Raw genomic sequence first — 23,224 nt, 5'->3', positions numbered from 1 at the left:
CATATATATATATATACATATATATATATATACATATACATATACATATACATATACATATACATATATATATATATACATATACACATATATACATATACACATATATATATATACACATATATATATATACACATATACACATATACACATATACACATATACACATATACACATACATACATACATACATACATACATACATACATATATATATATATATATATATAAGAAATATACACAACATGGCAGCTCTTCAAAAGGGTTCTTACCCTATTCTTCTAAACAGGTGTAATATGTAGCTTACACACACACAGACAGAGCGAGAGAGAGCAAGAGCGAGAGAGGATTAGCTCTGATAATAGGTCTAAGACATTGAGATTTTACCTGTTCATTTACTGTGTAAACAGCAGATAATATCAACAATGGTCAGGGAAAGAACCCCAGTGACAATATTATAGTCTAACACACCGATCAGAGTTGAAAGTTTAATATAAAATAAGCTACACTTGACGATGTACCTCATTTGATATGAAGCCTATATGTTGCCCTACTAGTCATGAATGATATATATTATTTATTTACTTCTTTCTTGCATTATAACTTCTGCTGTTATCCTAGAAATATAATCCCTAGAACAAAATGTAGATCCCGGTTCTAGGGATTCCATTTCTCTGATTCATTAACTCCATTGGTACAACCAAACAAATTGTATATTTGAATGGCAATAGAAATCCATGTCTTGTTCTACTCTTCCTCCCCATCTTGTTATTATTGCACTAGAAGCCCCCAGAATGCAGTGTGCACACGGAAAAAGGATTCAGCATTTAGGTCCAACACAAAGAAATGAATTAACAATAAGTTAAGATACATTAAGACAACGATAGGGGCTTACACACTTCGAAACGAACACACACGATAGGACCTTGGTGCCTTTTTTATCCCTGCCCCACTGTAGTGTAGGTCAAGAGATACTCAAATCCACTAAGTTCCACTTCTACATTTTCATTCTTTAGTCAGGGACTGATTTAGAGCCGGTGCACCAGGTAAGTGCAAAAACAAACAAACGTGCAAGTATGCCTGGTGTAGCTGGTTCAGTTAGTTATATGACAAGAAGACTTGACGTGGCTGGGCTCCAGGAGCAGACTCTCCGCAGAGGACCATGGACCCAGGGAGGAGGGGAAATCCTGATGTCTGGAGTACTTCAGCTGCAACACATCCCCAACCTCACCGATGGCCTCCAATGCCTGGGGGAAGAAAGGAGAGATGAGAAGATAACAACAGAAGACATTATGTTTACTACACTTGGAGTCAGAAGTGGGATTCTATTCTGAGGAAAGAGGGGAGAGGTTGAGTAGCTCACAACAGCAGCATATTGTGAGTATTAAGAACCATGAGTAATTCCTGCTGATCAGAGACTGAATGGGGAGAGGTGTGCTTCTTACGCCATTGTGAGGGTTGCTGAACCATGACATTCACCTGACAAAATTGTTAGTGGAGAAAATGGAGTCTACTTGCGTAAAACTAAAACACAACTGAGAACAAAAAAAAATAAAAAAAAATTGGCCTACACCACTTTCCACAAGAGACTTTCTGTGTTGCGATACCATCGGTCCGCAACCCACCTGGAAACAATTTACCTTCCTTGATTTTCTCTTTTTTCCAACACCTTCTCTGAACTTTGAGTAAAGAGGGAGAAGAGATTTCCAAAGAAGAAAAAAAGGGGCTTCATGCATTTTAACAAAGTGAAGCTGATGTGCTTTAAATGGAGCATTAAAAACAGTGTTGACATGCTCTTCCAAAAGATAAATGACTGTCCTTGGACAGACAACGCACATGCCCAAATAAAACTAAATCTGAGCTTGCTGCTCCACCATAGTTATGGCACTGTGCGGTCTTCCTTCCAAGACTCCCACACCAGGGTTCAAATAGTATTTGTGTTCTTCCAAATACTTTGAACACATAATTGAGTCTCCCTGGGATTGCCAGATGGGTGGGATGATTTTGTTGGTTCTGTTGCGCCAGGCGAGCTCAGCTTAAGTATTTGAAGAAAACAAACACTTGCTGAACCCAGGTGTTCTCTCACACCCCCGCCCCTCTAATAAAGCATGTATTGAAATGCCTTTCCTGTCCTCCATGCCTGCAAACACATCAGCCCTGACAGTCAGAAGCCAGGCATGCCTGACTCACTGCTGGGAGACAGTCAGTCTGTCAGTCACCGTAACTACTTTGAGGAGACGAAGACATGTGGAGGATATCCATCAGATATCAAAGGATGATGGTGATGTCTCAAGGGAAAAATAAAGTCTTCACCATACATTCTAACAATGCACCTACTTTTGTAACTAACCATAACCATTCCCATCAATTGGACTGAACCCAATTCTAGGACCACATAGAAACTTTGGGTACATCTCAATACTTAAATCTAGTCTCCTCACCTAGTATCCTTCCTCCTCCTTTCATCCTATACTAAGATAAAAGAGAGTTGAATAGAATATAAATAATTCTGAACACAAATCCTATTGAGTGAGACAGACTGACAAAACAAGTCTACACTTTTGAAAAAGTACCAGCGAGAGCCAGATAGAGATGGCTCCATGGAGAGAGGGAGGAGTCCTTTGACTACTCTGTACTGTGATTAGTTGACTCACTGTGTCAAGCATGTCTGGTGCATGCGTGTGTGTGTGTGTGTGTCTCTGATCGGTGACTCACCGTGTCCAGCATGTCCCTGGTGTGTGCGGCAGACACACAGAACCTGGCCCTGGACTCTATGATGGGTGTGGCAGGGAAGCCAACCACCACCGTCCCAATGTTCCTCTTCAGCATCTCCCTGCCAAACGCCCTGAGAGCGAAACCAATCAGAGATCAGGATTATGGACCACGTGACCAATGTGTTAACAATCTGCTTATTCTATGGCTGGCTGGCTGACTGAGCAATGTCATGTTGATCGTGTGAGAGAAAAGTGAATATAACAGAAACAATCTGATCATGTTCACTGTGGTTATTTACTCAACAACTGGTGTTAGTTGACCAAGATGTGTGACTTGGCTGACTGATCAAACCCACTCCATCTTAGCTGAGGTTTGTGTTTTTGTAAACATCACGAACTAGCGGTTACCAGACCTACCCTATTTTGGCGGGCATGTAGAGCATCATGGGTACGACAGGAGAGTCATTGTTTCCGTAGATGATGAATCCCATCTCTCGGAGTTTCCTTCTGAAGTATATGGTATTTTCTGACAACTGCTTTAGACGCTCCGCCCCTGGAACCATTAACAACCAATTAAACCATTAGCTAATTCATCTATTAACCTGTTAAACCATTAGTGATTACAACCATTAACTAGTAAGAACATGAACAGGTAAACCACAACCATTGAAAGGACTGTGGCATGTACACACTACTTCAGCCCACAACCTTAGGCCTAACTTCCTTGTTGACTGAAAGGACGGGATACATCTAGGTGCTCAAACTCAAAAAAACAGCATCTGCCATTTCATTTTGAAACACAGAGCTGAAAACGTAAAGCATTCCAGGCTCAAGTCTGAAATTAAATTAATTTCACACAGACAGTCGTTTCCCCTGGGCCCTGGCTTTGGAATTCAAAGCCATTCTGAGAGAATTGTAGAATGATAAACGTATAGGCTGAAAAAAAAAGAGAGTGATGCTATCAGGAGAAGGAATTGCGTTCCACTTGTTTGAAATTCCTTTCATATTGAGGGGCTCCCTGGTAGGAATGTCCTGTCTGTCTCCGGTCTCATCCACATATTTGATTTGAGCTTCAAACCAGAGAAAGTAATTCTGGTTGTGTTAAGGAGGTGGTTCCCTGAACCACACTCAATATGATGAGCAACCTTGCCTGAGACACTCAACACTTATTAACTCTCAAAGCGTCGAACCCCAGTCAGTCATTCTGGCACATGACACACCGGCCAAAACGTTAGCAGCCTCGATGCCACTGCTAGTTATGCAGCTATTGGCAGTGACTACACTTCAAAGGCTTGAATCTCAAACCCGCATGGAGCTGGGAACCATCGAACTGCCAATGTTGCTCTTTCCTGAGAAAACTGTCAAGTGATTTAGACAAGGCCGTGAGATCAGCCATTTCCATCCATCTGCTTGTCAGAGAATGGTCTGGAGCATTGTGATGGTTTGAACATAGCTGCTAGATCAGGCCCATATTCATTGAGGACCAAACAGAAGTAAATGGACTGAAACTGTGAGGCCCTACTTGGACTTGATCCAATAGGAATTGTTCATTTTCCGTTGTAAAACGTTTCCCATTGCATGCCCTAATGAATACAACCTTGCTGTACTGTGGCCCACCTGGGAGGAACTTGTCCCTATCCACTGATACCGGGTGAGATAATGTTTTCATCCCCCAATGGGTAATGTTGGGCTATAGAGTAATCGGATCCTAGACCTGTGGTTAAACGCAACTTGTACCTTGGTGGGAGACGGGAGGAACCTCCCTGTTAGAGTAACAACCCTGGAGTGACCCGGACCCTCACTGGGCTATGTTGTTTCAATCTGTTTTACCACAGCTCGTTCTCTGAAGCCCTGCAGGTCAGGGGAGCCACCTAGAACTCTAACCCCCAGCGGCAGGCCGCTTTGTACCCAGATAGAAGACAAACACTTCTGCACAGACACTACGGAGCTCCAACACACAGACATCTGAAACCTATTAAAGCTCTATGTGGGGAAAGTCCATGCTACCACTTCACAGGCTTCAATCAGTCAGAGCCCTTTGAGGGATGCAGGGGACTGTCCGGAGGTTTTAACCCAGCCTGGTGCTACTGAGAGGGGGATGTGCTCTGCTGTGTGTGTAGGAGTGACTGTCAACACAGTTGATCTCCTTAACTCCACTCCATTTAACATGCATTGCCTTTAGTTTTTGAGTGATAGTTGGTGGTCGTATCCCTTTACACTCGTACCTGTATACGGATTGAAAATGGCAGATTTGGACACTGATAAGCGCCTAAATTGGAACGCAGTGGCTTCACAGTAACATGCTATACATGACGTCAGACCTCAGGCTCCACAGCGCTGTATGGGATTGGACTGACAGCTGTTCTGAACTTGAGCACTGCGTGTGACAAGAAGTTGCCCCAATCCCTGCTGCTAATTGGGCAACTTTTGCTAATGTTTTGTCGTCTGAGTCAGGGAAATGCTGTACATTGAGAACTCGATGTTGAGGATTATAATAAATAACGCTTGGATGTCATACAAGCAAGCCAAAGACCCATGAGTCCAAATGTACACTTCACATTTCCATATCATAAAACTCATGTCATATACCGTGTCATCGTTTATGATCACCATGTTTACATGTCCAGTTACAAGACAACATGGCGTTATACACTGGGTTGTGTTGACAGTTGTCCTGAACAGAATGAATCTGTTTATTGTGTAAAAAATAGTTGCCCCGGAAACAGGCATCGGAATGCACTCACAACTCCATTCTATACGCACCAACATTAAACTGAACAAAATTATAAAACGCAGCATGTAAAGTGTCGTTTCATGTTTCATGAGCTGAAATAAAAGATCCCAGAAATGTTTCATATGCACAAAAAAGCTTATTTCAAATTGAGCACAAATTTGTTTACATCCCTGATCATTACACAGGTGCACCTTGTGCTGGGGACAAAAGGCCTCAAATGTGCAATTTTGACACACAATACAATACCACAGATGTCTCAAGTTGAGGGTGGGTGCAACTGGTACGTGGACTGCAGGAATGTCCACCAGAGCTGTTGCCAGAGAATTGATTGTTCATTTCTCTACCATAAGCCTCAACCGCAGACCATGTGTAACCATGCCAGCTGAGGACCTCCCCAGTGGGTAGGCCTATGCACTCCTAGGCCCACCCATGGCTGCGCCCTTGTCCAGTCATGTGAAATCTATAGATTAGGTCCGAATGAATTTATTTCCTTATATGAACTGTAACTCAGTAAAACCTTTGAAATAGTTGCATGTTGCACTTATATTTTTGTTCAGTATTCAATTTGGTACTCTGAATTGCCTAGTGAAAGCCTAACACTAAGATTGTATTTGAAAATGTAGCTAGTCATGTTGGCAATAGAACAAGCTTTCAAATTATGCCCACCCTGACCCAGACTGCGATTTATAATGGACTGTTTTTGGATTGCGTAAACAACGGTAATTGTGTAAAGGCGGTGATGCGGGGCTGTGTTCCAAACAAAACAACTACAAGTGTGCTTGATCTACTTCCTTAACGACAGAGCTAGGAGAGCTAAAAAAAATTAAATAAAAGAAGCACCTTATAGTTCAACATCTTTGAGTCATAAAAATGTATTGGAATTACTTAGGAACTGCGCACACTTTGGAGAGGTGGGTGGCCACTTGGAGACACCAGTTAAACCTCTCACTCAAACCCTTGTCACTGTTTTTTACCTTGTGTGACACCTACCCCAAAATTCTCCAAGAATATTCTTGTTATGTTAGTGAACGCATCTTCAGTATTTTCAGATTTCGTTATCAAATGAGGCAAAAAGTACAGTAAAAAAAACGACCACTTAGATGGTCATTTTCACGTTTTCATAAATTCATAGAATGTCTGGGAATGATGCATAGTCAGGCATTTGTGAAAATTCTATAGCAATATAGAGTGGGAAAGCGGCATTGCGTTTAGGACAATTATTAGACACTGCAGTAAATTAAACCTAATGAAAACATCAGTCTTGTCCAGGACCAGCACGTCATAACCAATCAGAGCTACAGTAGGCCTATATGCAAATAATCCGTTTTCCTGACATCATTTTACAGGCAGTAGCAAGAGCACGACTTTAGATCATTAGAAAGCAATCGCCAAAATACACCTGAATGGATTTCTGCAAATATGAAAATACCAATATAGTCCTCTTACATTAGGGATCTTCACAATCCTATTGATCAAACAACCATGAATAGGTTGGCGCTCTCTCCCTCAGTTACCTATGCACATAAACAACAAGATCAACAACTAATGCTAGCCTGAGAGATGAGCTAAAAATCTGCTGTTATTGAACAGGGAAATGGATTCTTTCAACGTCGGCCACTTTACTTATAGTCACCAATAAGGCTGTGTGCGTGGTTGTCTGTGTGTCTGTCGGGGGAGTCCAAACAGGAATAGTGCCATGGCAACTATATGTGCCATTCTAGAAGGATTATTATCCAGACTCTCCTTTGTTTACCTTTCTCTGTTAGCCACTTAGAAATGTATTATACAGCCTTCATCACTTGGCTGTAGGTGAGTAATTGCCACTCCCTGAGTCAAAGTACAGATCAGACCAGTTTAAAGCTGGTGAGGAAAATCTATACAAACCCTACATGACATTAAGCTCCCACCTCTGAGCTGTCATCTGTTGGAGAGGGCAATGACTTCGCGTGACAAGATTAACCAAGCAGCACGGTTTAGGTCAACTCAACAGCGGGCAAAACAGCTCCTAAGCTTTCCAGGTCTATACTGCCATCTTGTGGCTACTGATGGTAATGACACTGTGGTGTCAGTTACTGCCTAATGCAAGCAAAATACCTTTTGTGCTGAACAGCAGTCATCAATCAACCCTCTGGCTTAGATTCAACACATCAAACATTTGATGATTGAATCATGTTTTTCAGTGCCAGGCAAGAACACGAGCCTATAATAAAAATAAGCGTTTTGTCACACCCGTGGTATAACACGGCCGTCAGCCAATCAGCATTCAACGCTTGAACTACCCAGTTTATAACACCCTGTAGCTCACCAGGACCAGAGATGAAAAGACCTACCTAAACGGATACTAAACTAGTTTTCAATCAACAACACAGTGTGGTCCCAGCTGAAGTGGAGGCTTGCTGTGTAAACTCACCCAGAGTGGTGTCGTCCTCTCCCATGATGATCTTCATAGAGGTGATGATCTGTTGTGACACGGGAGGGGACATGGCCGTGGCATAGATTGAACTGTGGGAGTGGGACCGCAGGTATTCTATCAACTCCTATGGGGGAGATACAATAAAACACCAGTGTCAATATAAAATGGGTTTTATAGTTACAATAATACTACATAAAGGTCGAACTTCAGATCGTGAAAGTCTCAAATTTCTTTACAAGTCTCCTATTGATGTGAAAGCATGATATATGTGACAATCTGAGTTAGGATCTCAAGATAGGATTCAGCCCTTAGAGAATTTCCCACATCATGGGGCAATGATAAAACCAGTTTGTCTTGTTGATGACTAAACCTACACACCTAAAACTGTCCCAGTAAACTGTATCAGAAACCATCCCGGAAATCTTAAAGGTCAATATAAATATGATGTCCCATGTCAGTGCCTGTTATCTATACACACACACCTAGCTTTGTTGTAATGGAATGTTTTAGAACATTTACTGCCCTGAACATAGCTTTGGGAACCTTGGTACCCTGCCAAGAACATTTCTCCTAACCCGTGACCCTTTGGAGAGAGTCACACGTTGCCCTACTTCCTAGTCTTGTATTCACTCTGTTACCAGAATTGGCAGATGTGACGACAGCAGGAAATCAAGGTTGCTTTAGAGCAGACAACAAACTCACCCTCTTCCCTCCGATGTACCCTCCAGCAGCACCAAAGCTCTTCGTGAATGTTCCCATCATGATGTCAACGTCTTTGGGGTCCAGACCAAAGTAGTCCACCACCCCTCCACCTCGTGGTCCGAGAGCTCCGATGCTATGGGCCTCATCCAGGTACAGATAGGCCTTATAATGCTTCTTCAGGGCTATCACCTCAGGCAGACGTACTATAGAGCCCTCCATACTGGGGAAGGAGAGGAGAATGGTGAGAGGTGGAGGGAGGAGAGAGACACACACACGTTCAAGACCAACACATGCACACTAAAACGATGGGTCAGTTAACTGTACTTTTCACCTTATGTTAATTCACCTACAAAGACGGATGATTAGTTCACCCTAGGTATAGTCTCTAAACAATGTACTGTACACTCAGTGGGCAGTTTATTAGGTATACCCATTTGGTACTGGGTCAGACCCCCCTTTGCCTCCAGAACAGCCTGAATTATTTTCCTAACGTGTGCCAGGATGTTTATTCCCCACACCATTACACCACCGCTACGAGGCTGTACCGTTGACATCAGGCAGGATGGGGCCATTGACTCATGCTGCTTACGCCAAATCCTGACTGCCATCAGCATGACGCAACAGGAACTGGGATTTGTCGGACCAGGCAATGTTTTTCCACTCCTCAATTGTTCAGTGTTGGTGATTGCGTGCCCACTGGAGGCGCTGCTTCTTGTTTTTAGCTGATAGGAGTGGAACCCGGGGTGGTCGTCTGCTGCAATGTCCATCCGTGACAAGAATCGACGAGTTGTGCGTTCCGAGATGCCGTTCTGCACACCACTGTTGTACTGCCCCGTTATTTGCCTGTTTGTGGCCTGCCTGTTAGCTTGCACGATTCTTCCCATTCTGATTCGACCTCTCATCAACGAGCTGTTTTTGCCCACAGGACTGCCACTGACAGGATGCGTTTTGGTTTGTCGCACCATTCTCGGTAAACCCTAGACACTGTCGTGCGTGAAAAGCCCAGGTTGCCGTTTGAGATACTGGAACCGATGCGCCTGGCGCAGACTATCATACCACGCTTAAAGTCACTTGTTCTAACGTTCAATCGAACAGTAACTGAATGCCTCCATGCCTGTTTGCCTGCTTTATACACCAAGCCTTGGCCACAATGACTCCACCTGTAGGAACGGCGTGGTGTACCAAATAAATGAGCCACTGAGTGTATCTTATTTGCAGCTCCTTGATCTTTGTTTGCAGTGGGAAGACAATGACTGTTTATCTTAAGTTCCCTACAGGTGTGTCAGACCATTTTAACTACACATTAGTGAATTATATTGATTAGGGAGAGGCAGCTTTACTAACAACCATATTGATCATTATGGATTGGTTGACTTTTTACGGTAAGTACCTCACGAAGAACTCAAGCCACACACTTTTTATGTCCACTTCTAAGCAAAGTCTGAATGCACTGCAGTATGATTCACTCTACATCAATCAATTCTGGGTGCTAGAAAGAGCGTATCCGCATGAATCGGTTTGATTCATTCCACCTGTATTTTTTTTTTTTTAAATAAATATAACATGCCTCCACAGAATCCATCTTGCCCTACATATGAGAGTTCAAAGGGTTAGAATCTGTTAGTCTTTCAAAAAAAAAAAAAAAAAAGGTAGACTACCTGTAGATTCCCTCGACCAGAATGAGGATCTTCTTCCAGGGCCTGTGTGTTCTAGGCTGGCCGTGAACAATGGCATCTCTCAACAGCTTCTCTAGACTCACCATATCTGGGAGCGGAGACCGACAGAACGGTGTTAGAGAAGACTAGGACATAGACAGGGTGTGAATAATGCAGCCGGAATACCTGAACGTTTTCTTGACGTTCAACAATGCTACATTGTATCCATGATAAGACAACCAACTGACTAACACAGACTGGCACCCAGTCTCAGAGCAGTCGAAAACAAAAACGCTGGCATGAAAAGGAGCAGACTATCGGTAACGGTTCTAATACGTGACACACCTAACTGATTACAAAGGGAGGAACAGTAGATGATGTAGCGGTAAACGTGTGTGACGGGTGTCGCTAACGGGCACTACTGTGCAAGGTAAAACCGACACCAAAGCACAGAGCATATGTGGAATTCTTAATGTCTAGTTTCCCCCAGTGTGTAGTGGCCTTGGGGGTAGTTGAGTGGAACTAGTTTTGGTGTACTCACTGTTGTGTTTGAAGACGCGGACGGTGGCGCCAGAGAGGCGCGCCCCCAGCACCAGAGAGGCATGGTTCAACTCATCACTCAGAATCAAACAGCCCTGGAAATGACAAATGAATTTACAGAAAGCATTTCATACAACACATTCAAACTTGCCCCTTACAGAGCGATGGAGGACATTCAATGGCATAGACTCCTTATAGGAGCCATTGTCTTAAATCAAGTAACTCATGTAATATATTACACCGAACAGCCCTAGAATGACTTAATATTAATCAAATGTATTTACATAGTATTACAATATACTGAAGAACTAAAGTGGTATACAGGACAGCTTCCCTGAAGGGGTTGGCTTTACAGACAGTCTCACAGTCAGTGACACCTCAGCCATCACATGACACCACACACCGTTGCATAGTTACCTCAGGACAGGTTACACAATTTAATCATCTAGTGAATGAATGATTGAGCAGAATGAGCTCATTATTCAATGACGCAATTTACAAGAAGAAGCGAGGAAAGGAGGAAAAACGAGAGAGAGAGAGAGACCAACTGGGTTTAAGACCTCTGAACCTTTACCTCCTCTCTAACTAGTGGTTCCGATGTCCGTCAGGACAGGAAATGTGTGTGTAAGAGAGGGTATAACACATGCTATTTACACGCTCAAATGCCCATGTGGGCTTGTTCACATTGGTCAGACGAAACGCTCACTCAAATGAAGAGTAGCTGAAAACAAAACAGCTATCCGCACCAAAAATACAGACTGTGCGATCGCGTTGCACTACGTCCCAGGATGGGAGACCAAATGCTGCTGGAAGTGGTGTTGGAGGGCCAGGAGGCACTGTTTCCTCTGGTCCAAAAATAAATAAATAATAATATCCCAATGCTCCAGGGCAGTGATTGGGGACACTGCCTTATGTAGGGTGCGGTCTTTAAGATGGGACGTTAAAACAGGTGTCCTGACTCTCTGTGGTCACTAAAAATCCCATGGCACTTATCATAAGAATAGGGGTGTTAACCCCGGGGTCCTGGCTAAATTCCCAAACTGGCCCTCATACCATCATGGCCACCTAATCATCCCCAGCTTCCCTTCCAATTGGCTCATTCATCCCCCCTCCTCTCCCCTGTAACTATTCCCCAAGTCGTTGCTATAAAATGTGTTCTCAGTCAACTTATCTGGTAAAATAAAATTAAAATAATAAATACGTGAATGCCAATCACGGTGCAGTCTCAACCTTGACATTCTGGGTAATTGTGACTGTTTCTCTTTCCTCCAGAGGAGGCAATAGTTACAGAGAGAGGCACTTTGGATCGACTGCTTAGATTGCGTCAAGCCAGAGGGTCTGAATGAACAGCTCTCCCTCATCTTTTTTGTAAAGACGTTTTTCTTTGTTTATTTTTCATCGTCTTTTGTTACTCAAGTGGAATGCATGTGTAGGAATCTTGACAACTTGTGTCGTTGCTGTTACTACTGACATGTTTGATTGACATGACGAGCGGGACACTCCCCTGCGAGGTGATTGTGGTGCCTCCCTATATCCTTCTCAAGGCTCTGATGAAGGGGATTCATGGCAAAACGTGAGCCTATTGTTTGTTTGTCCCGTTAATAAATACATCAGCTTTACACAGAAACAGAGCGCTCATCTTTCTTTAGTCTCCCGAAAAGTCACAGTTAAAGTACCCTGAGGTCATTTACATTTTACTTTCTGTCAAAACACACACACACAGAGCGAGAGAGTGAATGTGTCTGACACAGAGCCCTTCCTACATTTCACATTGTAGTCATTTAGCAGACACTCTTATCCAGAGAGACTTAAAGTTAGTGTATTCATCTTAAGATGGCTAGGTGGGACAACCACTTATCACAGGCATATAAAGTACATTTTTCCTCAATAACGTAGTTATGAGTAGAGTCAGAGCAAGGAGGTAGGGTTCGGCGATGTCAACCTTTGTCCGATGATGATTGTGTACCATAAATCAGTGATATACGATGCCATCGGCCCCATTGGCCATTTCAATACATTCAAAAACTTAAACATAACCAAAAAGCTCTGCTAAAACGACAGTTAGGCTGTAGCGCGAAATCGAATTTAACTGGACAAAACATGGTGAAAGATAATGTTGTTGAAAGCCTGTGAAGAGGCTAAGTACAGGCAATAGCAAATGTTTAAAAATATTCCTTTCTGGTGGAAAAGCAGAACGGGTGTGTGTGTGCGTGGCACGCACATGATGGAGCAGTGACTGTCTGATGAGTTACAGTCTTACTGTAGCGAGTTAAGTTATACATCATGGGCTTTATTTGCCTCAAAATAATAGAACAATGAATACTTGTTTGTGCCATCTCTCATAAAGCTGTGATTGAGAAGCCTATGACTAGGCTATAGACCTTCATTCTTGAAAGCCACAACAACTTTAGGGCAACACCTTCATAGCCTAGAATATTTGGGAAATAAGCTACTGTTCATAACTGTCTTTAAAAAAAAAAATGTAATACATTTTTTCTCCCCAATTTTCGTGGTATCCAATCGCTAGTAATTACTATCTTGTCTCATCGCTACAACTCCCGTACGGGCTCGGGAGAGACGAAGGTCGAAAGCCATGCGTTCTCCGAAGCACAACCCAACCAAGCCGCACTGCTTCTTAACACAGCGCGCCTCCAACCCGGAAGCCAGCCGCACCAATGTGTCGGAGGAAACACCGTGTACCTGGCCCCCTTGGTTAGCGCGCACTGCGCCCGGCCCGCCACAGGAGTCGCTGGAGCGCGATGAGACAAGGATATCCCTACCGGCCAAACCCTCCCTAACCCGGACGACGCTATGCCAATTGTGCGTCGCCCCACGGACCTCCCGGTCGCGGCCGGCTGCGACAGAGCCTTTGCGCGAACCCAGAGACTCTGGTGGCTACTGTTCATAACTTTAAGTTGTCTTAAGGCTTTTATGATAGGCCTAGTAGGAGATAAAGCTGAAGCCGGAAGTTTACATACACCTTAGCCAAATACATTTAAAAACTCAGTTGTTCACAATTCCTAACATTTAATCGAAGTAAAAATTCCCTGTCTTAACCCTATAGAACATTTGTGTGCAGAACTGAAAAAGCATGTGCGAGCAAGGAGGCCTACAAACCTGACTCAGTTACACCAGCTCTGTCAGGAGGAATGGGCCAAAATTCACCCAACTTTTTGTGGGAAGCTTGTGGAAGGCTACCCGAAACGTTTGACCCAAGTTAAACAATTTAAAGGCAATGCTACCAAATACTAATTGAGTGTATGTAAACTTCTGACCCACTGGGAATGTGATGAAAGAAATAAAAGTTGAAATAAATAATTCTCTACTATTATTCTGACATTTCACATTCTAAAATAAAGTGGTGATCCTAACTGACCTAAAACAGGGAATTTTTACTAGGATTAAATGTCAGGAATTGTGAAAAACTGAGATTAAATATATTTGGCTATGGTGTATGTAAATTTCCGACTTGAACTGTATCTTGGGTACTGCCCTGCAATCCGAGACTCCGTTTTTTACTGAGCAGCGCCAGTCAAGTTCAAATAGGCTAAACTATTGTCTGTCACATCACAAAGTCGGCACCATCAACAATGGCTGTCAATCATCGTTGATCGACGATGCTATCATAACGTCGCCCGACCCTACTTCCTATGCTAGTACCCTCAGGGCCATTGGTGTCGTCAGGCATTATGACAATTGACTACCCCGTATCTCAATGTTTTGAGAACACATGGAGGAAACTAGATTGTTTTGGAATGGCGTTAACCCTTTAAGATCAACGTACAACTGGTGAATGAAAACATAACATGTTTTCACCACCAAAAGGAAATACGCTGTGTGCCCAACAGCGATCATTTCAGGGAAGTAAAGGTTACTTTAATACATTGACTTACAGAAAGTGAGAGGAAAGAGTGAGAGAGAAAGTGAGATCGAGAGAAAGGCACACACACACACACTCACAGAGAGACACACACAGAGACAGTTCGACGGATAAAAGTGATACATAAGCTAGGTTTACATCCAATTGGCGACAGATTTTCATGCAAATATCCTACAATCCGCATAAAGAAATATGCACTTTTCAACCCTACTGATAGTTTTGTCACAAAAACTGTTGCGTTAATTAGCAACTGTGTCTACTCCGGCCTTGGCAACTTCACTCTAGCCAACAGTTTGCAGATACAGTGCAGATAGGCTGTGAGCGGACAGGCTGTGAGCGGACAGGCTGTGAGCGGACAGGCTGTGAGCGGACAGGCTGTGAGCGGACAGGCTGTGAGCGGACAGGCTGTGAGCGGACAGGCTGTGAGCGGACAGGCTGTGAGCGGACAGGCTGTGAGCGGACAGGCTGTGAGCGGACAGGCTGTGAGCGGACAGGCTGTGAGCGGACAGGCTGTGAGCGGACAGGCTGTGAGCGGACAGGCTGTGAGCGGATAGGCTGTGATCAATCATCATGTCACCAGAATCAGACCCTCGATATTTATTGGAAAGGAGCATCAAGCTCATCACCTTGCACTTTCACCTCCCTGTGAAGTTCATCATATATTTAATCTGTAGCCTAATAAACTGCATGCTTTCCTGAATCGTAGTAAGCGTACTACACACCAGATCGCGTGACTCAGTTTACTTCGATATGATGGCCATTAAATAAATATTTGAGCATAAAGGCGCTTCCATCGCTATTTCTCGCATAATTAATGTTACCGACATAAAAAGAGTGTACCAAAACTTCCATCACACCTTTCGTGTTTTTTATATGGTAGTACTTTACTTGCATTAAAACTGTGGATGGAAATGTGGCGAGGCATTCCAGCCGAATTCCTACCTTCCCAGCGAGAGCAGGAATGTTCATGGAGTTTGTAGCGAAGCCCATCCCAAACGCCATGGATGACTCCACCCCCAGGAACCTAGCAACCAACTGCTCCAACTCCTCATGGATGTCCAGGTTACCTGGAGACAGCAGAACATGTCAATAGAATAAGGCCTTACTTTAAAAAGGCAAACTCAGCTAAATGACATTACAACCAGCAGCACCGCAGACATTGAGATAAGCGAGATGCAAGACTTTGCTCTCACACAGTATCTACGCATGTGCACAGGTTCACAGCGTGGTAGCCAGGGCACCAAAACAGAGGAGAAGTTGAGCCTCCCACTTTGAAATTGACCCCCTATGCTGTTTACTCACTGCATCTACATCATATCGCGGAGTCTATGAACAAGTGTTCATGTCAACGTAAAGTGCATGACATCAATAAAGATGCACAAACATAACTATCCATATCAGTAACAGTGATGCTCTATGGGTGTTTTCACACTTGGTCCCTTTCAGACAGTTTTTGTGCAGTGTGTACACTTCAAAAGGAACTCGGATCACTCAAAAGTGTCCTTGAACCGAACTGAGACCACCTCGGAGGTGGTCGGATGTCAGTTTGCGGTCCGATTCCCTTTTTAGGGCAATGTGAACGCAAAGCTCTCCAGAGTCGCTTGTCATTATTCCCACACCACACACTAGACTAATGCAACACCGTTTCCCCTCCCATGAACCTTCACATTGGTGCCACAAAAGAGAGAAGATGATGTGCAAGTTCAAGGGGGAGAGAAAAAAAGAAAGTGTGCTGTTTTTGGATATTGATTAGCGGATATATTGTCAAGGATGCACAGAAATTCCAAAATACGTGTGGTTTTTAGTTCCGATTATTGGTCTCCTCCCCTTCATCTACACTGACTGAAGTGGATTTAACAAATTACATCAATAAGGGATCATAGCTTCCCCTGGTCAGACGGTCATGGAAAGAGCAGGTGTTCCTAATGTTTTGTACACTCAGTGTATATCCAACATGTCATTATAGTCGGTGCTCTGTCATTGTGTGGTACATAATAACAGATGACATGCCTTTTGTTTCCTTGTTTCTTTAAAAATGGCAAAACCACAAAGAATACGGGAGAAACAAGACCGACAACAAAATGAGCGGAGCAGCTTGTCTGTACTAGTGCATGTTTCATATGTGTGCTTCGTTTTAGATAGCATATGCCATTTAGCAGACGCTTTTATCCAAAGCGACTTACAGACATGCGTGAAAAGACTGTGTTCGGGCGGTATCGGGAATGGAACCCACCATACAGCCATTGCAAGGGCCATGCTATACCTGAGCTACAGAGGTCCACAGATATGAGTGTATCAAAGCAAATGTCCCTTTTCCCCCCACAAGAAGGTTATTATAACCATGTCTTACCCATCTCAGAGCGGGTGCTGCCCACTCCCACACCGTACTTGTGTGTCGACCCTGTGGCACTGTCAGCACACCTCCCAGTGTTCTCAGCAAAGCCCAGGTAGTTATAAGAACCCATGTTGATCACGTCTTTCACCACCTTGCCTGTGTGTCTGGCAGACAAAGACAACTTTGAGAAACTCTGACAAGACATGGGCGGAAGTATTAAACAAACCAGTGTCAAAAAGAGAACATACCCATGACAATATGAAGGGTTTTCCTTTGTTTTATACAGTACTTCTCATTTTGCCAGGCAGCTAAATGAAATACCTTACTGGCTAAACGTGTTTGAATAGGTTTGGTTTTTAACTGCATCTTGACGTGATGGGTTCCCGAACACTTACACTTGGTTGTGAAAATAAGCTCATAAATCAAATGGGGCCTAACTAAGAGTGAAAGAGGTCAACCATTAACACACAATAACAAATGCTAAATACAGTTGGTGGTTTCTATTCAGCACATTTGTCCCGACAGTCTCCCCTCACAAAAAGCAAAAAAATATATTTCTATTTTGATATTTTTTCCCCGTTAGTCTTTTGACACGGTCCTAAAATGTTTGGCATTTCAGCAGTCAAGTTAAAATACTCTTCCAAGAAGCCAAGTGTCACCAGTGAAACTTACCAAAAAATATAGTTTTTGAGTGGATTTGCCCTTTAAGTAGGGCAACGACCTGAAGGGTGATAGAGGGGGCATGATAGAGCCATGCCTTCCATGACATAGGTAGGTAAGGACACCAACATTTTGTTCTTCTATCCTTGTCGGGACCTAAAATGTATTTCCATTCAAAATCCTATTTCCCTAACTCCAAACCTTAACCAGTAACCCAACCCATAAGCACTATTCTTCCTCTTACCCTAACCTTAATTGTACTCCTAATTGTAACCCTAAACCTAAGCTTAAAATAGCCTTTATCCTCAAGGGGATGTGGGAAATGTCCCCACAAGGGAGAATTTTCCTTGTTTTACTTTTGTGGGATTTTATGTCCCCACAAGGATAGAAGAACCAACCCATCCATCCATCCACATCTTGTCTCCCCGAGCTACTCCCATGATTTTCGTTTGGCGCTGGGCCCTAGGCTACAGCGCCAAACTAATGGTATCGTAGTAGCCCCCACACACTATAAGTAAGCCCTGTTAGGGATGTTAGGGTGCGCGACTCACTCGAAGGTCCAGTTGTAGTCTTTGGAGGTTCTCTCCACCAGGTCCATCTTGGCTCCAGGGACACTGCAGATAGGCCTGTTCCAGTTGTCACGGATACGCATGTATAGATTCCTGGTGTAGAAGTTCTCAAAGTCCTGGTACAGCGGAACAAAGTCCTACAACACAGACAGAGAGAGAGAGAGAGATCACTGTCAGACGTTAGGATGATTAGCTAGGTCTGGATCAATGCAAGTGCACAGGTGTGTCTTTCATTCACGCTTTCAGAGAGCTCGTTTGACATAGCTTACGCTTGCACTGAGCATTGCCGTTTACAAATAACAGGTTTGGGAAACGCTTACTCTGTTCTATAACCTTCCTTGAGTAATTGTTAGGACATAACGGTTGCACTGAGCATAATGGTCGTGAAAAAGCTCTTGTGGAATCTGCCTTGAGTTAGCTTTTTCACACATTCCTGTGTTACATGGCAACATTTCCTTTCGTAGGATAGCCGGAAGAAAAGTCATGTCCGTCGGGTGATTGGTTGAGCATTCTTGGGTGCGTGACATCACTCAGAGCCCTTACCAGAACACAAAACATGGCAGACAATTTCTCTCGGTTGAGATCTGAAACCAGTAGTAACCACCAACTTCAATGAAGTTAAAATTGAAAGATGTCTAATATTACCACATCCGAATAGGATTGTCGCCAAGGAGACACACCTTATTCACACAGCGCTTGAGTAAATATTAGAATTGTAATAGTTGGGTCTACATCAAAGCAACGAATCCAGTAAAAGCCAGTTAGGGTGGGAGCAGAGTGAGAGTGGTGAGAAGGGAGTCTTGAGAAGTTATCCCTAACCACTGATACAGGGTCAGATCTTAATTAGGTTAGGATTGGGAGGTGGGCCGGTGAGGTAATCTGATCCCAGATCAGTGGTTAGTGGCAAATACCTTATTCTTTAGAAAAATACAGACAAACGAAATGTATAGAGAGTCTGGATAAATGACCAAAATGCAACAGTATATATAACATAAGTAGTGTCTGCATCTCTTACCTTCTGTTCGTCCCTCTCTCTGGCCACGTGGCATTTCTCGACGCCCCAGTTCCGCAGGAAGTCTCTGAGGTACCCGAAGATGGTGAGGATGCCGTAGCCCACGTAGGTGAGAACCGCCACAAGCAGAGGAGTCTCCTCAAACTGCTCCACAAACAGCTTGTTGTACAGGCTGGCGTTACGAACAACATGGTTGTTCTGGAGAAGAAGAAATACACGAACATACAGAAGACGGTGGTGTTACTTACTCAGTGATTTTGTGTTGATCTTTGCATGAAATTCGGTTAACGCCAAACAAGATGACACGGAACCACCATTGTTTTTGGGGTAGGCCTAGTTGTTGCTTAGCAAAGCGTACCCTAATGGCAGTTGAAGTTACTTCTGTCCCATGGGTGACAGCCAAGGTGAGAAAAATATTAACGAGTGACATCTGAGTGAACTTATCATCTCTTTGATTACATAGGCCAGGGATAGACTTTAGTGTGATTTGTGAGAGTGAACATTTAAAAAAAGTGTCCTGATCAAGAGAGAGTCTAACAACAGCATTTAAGAGGCTTGTCGAGCATTTCTATGGACATTAAAACAACTCAGTGGGAAACATGAGGAAAAATAGGCCCAAGTCTTCTTTATTCAGAGATCGTTTGTTAAAAACACAGGGACAAAAACAGACCAAGACCATTTCAAGTTATATATATGTTCCCCCCGTAAAAAGCCAGATCACACAGCCCCTAGGCTCAGAGGGTTATCCATAGGTTTCCAATTGAGGCTGAGCTGAACTGTGCCTTATTGTCCTGAAAACTATACTCTGAAATCAAATGACCTGAAGTCAGTCAGCCTCGTCCCCCATTAAACCCCTGGCTGCTTAGCAACCACACGTGATCCAGTCATGCCCCTCTCTGAAATACCTTTGTGGTGTATGTGTTTGCACACGTACAGGCTGTGCTCAACTGAGCTCAGAACTGGTCAAACCGGCTACCAGGTCAGTCTCCCACGGGGAACGAACATGAGGAAATAGCCCTCTAACCAACATACACCCTGAGGTCTGACGGCTAACAACTAGACCTTTAAGCTAACTGAAATGCACAGACAGACACAGAGACAGACAGACACAGAGACAGACAGACAGACACAGAGACAGACAGACACAGAGAGAGTTGCTTCAGTTTAAAGTGAAAAATGCCTTTCAGAGAAAGCAGTTAGTGTCCTAGGCCCTACGTCCACTACCACAGACTACTAAAAACAGACAGATCTTATTTGAGCACCATTTATAGCTGTGCATTAGCAACGGTCCTAAGACCAACTGTCATGTGAGAAGAGACTGCTTTGAACCTGGGGTGGAAACTGCAAATGTAGCCTACAGTACAGTATGTGGGCCGTTGCACCTCAAAAAGCACAAGAGGATTTCAACATCCACCATCTCAAATTGTTCTGAAATCGTTTCTGTTGTTAGAAACAGATAAGATTAGCATTACTGCAACATTATTTTGTCTCTGAGAAATTAAGCTAATTGACTGCACCCAAATTTGACATTTTAATTTAGAGGATTCATATAATATTCAATAAATATAATACCTGACATACAATTTGACGTTTTTTTTAAACAATGAGTTAGAAACAAGGAATCCAAAGACATGGTCAAAAGAAATCGACTTGCATTGGATTTGTGCCACAAACGCTTAAAAGTTAGCTTTTTAAACAGGGTCCAGGTAAACAAAACCAAAGCGTAGGTTGCTGTCATACCTTGTCCATAAACTGCTTACAGGGTAAGGAAACCAATGTCATTTTGGAATTTGGGTGAACTATCCTGATAACAAATATCACCTAAAAGTAGAAACAGCACCATCTAGTGGTCAGAACCAGGTAATATCAGGATATAGGATGGGACACACACCTAACAACTTCAATGACTCATTTGTCTCAACTGCCACCATGTCCCTCTCTTCCATATCTTTCTCCTCAGAGACATTCCTGCACTGCCAGGGCCCACTCCCATAGCCAGCAGCCATTCTCCCCAGGTGCAGCCTTGTGTGCTGCCGGGGAGGGGTGTGTGTGTTTTTCTGGGAGACAAAGTACTCCTGTCTAGTTGTTACACAACAAAAGCTCTGCCTCCCCATGCTGACTGGTATTCTCCATAGTAGTGTCAGTGTAAACAGAGACCAGCCCTTCTACAATCTCTCTCTCTCACACACACACACACACACACACACACACACACACACACACACACACACACACACACACACACACACACACACACACACACACGAGTTATTGCTAAGTGCTGTACTAATACACACATACCAGTATTATCACGTCATCAGGTAGAAAAAAACATAGGTGTTTTGAGTTTAAAAGAGTGAATTTATGATGTCAATGATTAGTTTAAAAATGGCTTTTGGGAAAACTAAATAAAACCAATGTTCAAAATTAGTCAAGGATGTGGTCGATTGTGTACTGTAAACTTTCATATTCACTTTCATCAATGAAACATAGCCTAATCATAGGCTGCTATCTGACAACACCCATAACCTATCCCTCAGTACACACAAATTCTGAGGCTTGATAATTTAGTAAGAAAACATCCACCCTATCAAACTTATAATAATACAACTACGACTAGGTAATAAAATCTCCAAAATGTAGCGAAGTTTTTAACTGTTTGATACTTCGTTGGGCTGTGGTTTTTCAATCTACTTGTATACAAAGGCAAGTGTTTCTTCCCTATTCCTATGTAGCGTTGACGGGTGGGCCTCACCTTCTCACTCGGGCGCCGATACTTCTTCTGTTGCGGTTGTTGGAACAAACAATGATTCTTCACGAAACCGTTCCTTCCCGAAGATTTTTTACCGTTTGCGGTCCGGTGGCAAACATCTCCATTTATCAACTTATTCGCCGAGCTCTCAGTCATACTTGGTGGCATTTATTCGCTTGAATATCCCGGTTGTATACTTCACCCAGGGACTCTTCTCTTCTCCGTTAATGCCGGCACTAGCATTCTGCCAGCAGCACAAACAACAACGTCACATTCGTATGGTAATGAAGAAGCCTTCAAAATAAAAGACCGCATTTCAAAACATTGCAAAGTGGATAACTCATTCAAAAGACATTGAATTTTAATCAAAGGCCACTTTTATTGTGCTAACAAGAAAATCCAATAAGTAATTTATGAAGAAAAAATGTATTTAGACCAATAATGAAAAAATACAATGTTGACACTGGTATGTTGAGAATATTGGGCTGTAGAGAGAAAACGTTTTTACCTGTCTCAGCTAAAGTGCAGAGGAAAATACTCAGTAGGGTCTCTACTAACTAAATATGTGTAGTTTTGCAGGAGGACTGTGTCGTACATATCCAGCAGCACTTCGTTCTCCACCCCCTCCATAGCCCCCAATGCAATACACCATAATACACTGTACATGGGTTACATATTGGCTTGTAGAGAGAAAACAGTTCTACCCGTTTTAGCTAAAGTTGGTAGTTCTCTCTCCAACACGATGTGTATCGTGTTGTATCGGTGGGTGCAGAACGAAGTTCTGCTAGGTACATACAACACAGTCCCCCTCCAAAACTACACATATTTGGTTAGTAGAGACCCTACTGAGTATTTCCCACCCGACTTTAGCTGAGATAGGTAGAAAAGTTCTCTCTCTCCAACCAATATGTATCCCATTCCCATGTACATTCTATTAAAGTGAATTGCTTTGGAGGCTATGGAAGGGGCTGAGTGAAAAACCAGCAGCAGGCCGTGCGATGCAGTCTCCCTAAAAAATGAACCATATTTGGTTAGCGGAGACCCTACTGAGTATTTCCCTGCCCACTTTAGCTGACATTAGTAGAAAAGTTCTCTCTACAACCTAATATGTATACCATATTATAGTGTATTGCATTGTAGGCAATGGAGGGGGTGGATATTGAAGTGCTGCTGGATATGCACGACACAGTCCCTCTTAAAAAACAAACCATATTTGAGTATTTTTAATCCCACTTTAGCTGAGACAGGTTGAAAAGTA

General features: G+C 43.2%; 1 protein-coding gene across 1 annotated transcript; it reads right to left on the bottom strand.

Annotated features, from left to right (window-relative positions):
- Positions 1–474: 474 nt before the first annotated feature.
- Positions 475–22,208, bottom strand: LOC129817312 (serine palmitoyltransferase 2-like). The gene is made up of 12 exons (XM_055872416.1): positions 21,970–22,208; positions 19,218–19,412; positions 18,185–18,339; positions 16,989–17,137; positions 15,581–15,705; positions 10,760–10,853; positions 10,222–10,327; positions 8,564–8,783; positions 7,859–7,985; positions 3,132–3,267; positions 2,716–2,845; positions 475–1,247 (listed from the first exon to the last, which is right to left on the bottom strand). The coding sequence occupies exons 1-12, from the start codon at positions 22,132–22,134 to the stop codon at positions 1,095–1,097; spliced, it is 1,755 nt and encodes a 584-aa protein (XP_055728391.1). The 5' UTR covers positions 22,135–22,208; the 3' UTR covers positions 475–1,094.
- Positions 22,209–23,224: the final 1,016 nt, after the last annotated feature.

Source organism: Salvelinus fontinalis, chromosome 20 (assembly GCF_029448725.1).
Source record: "Salvelinus fontinalis isolate EN_2023a chromosome 20, ASM2944872v1, whole genome shotgun sequence".
NCBI classification, from domain to species: domain Eukaryota; kingdom Metazoa; phylum Chordata; class Actinopteri; order Salmoniformes; family Salmonidae; genus Salvelinus; species Salvelinus fontinalis.
The sequence above is the reverse complement of the archived record's forward strand: the minus strand, read 5'-3'. Positions and strand labels throughout refer to the sequence as shown.

What these genes read in the sequence shown, in the direction of transcription:
- LOC129817312 (XM_055872416.1), bottom strand. Translation starts at nt 22,134, where the DNA reads ATGCCACCAAGTATGACTGAGAGCTCGGCGAATAAGTTGATAAATGGA. An exon ending in CAGCACCCGCTCTGAGATGG is followed by an intron (nt 15,706 to 16,988) that starts GTAAGACATGGT and finishes TGCTGTCTCCAG; the next exon opens with GTAACCTGGACATCCATGAG. An exon ending in TACATGCCCGCCAAAATAGG is followed by an intron (nt 2,846 to 3,131) that starts GTAGGTCTGGTA and finishes TTTCGCTCTCAG; the next exon opens with GGCGTTTGGCAGGGAGATGC.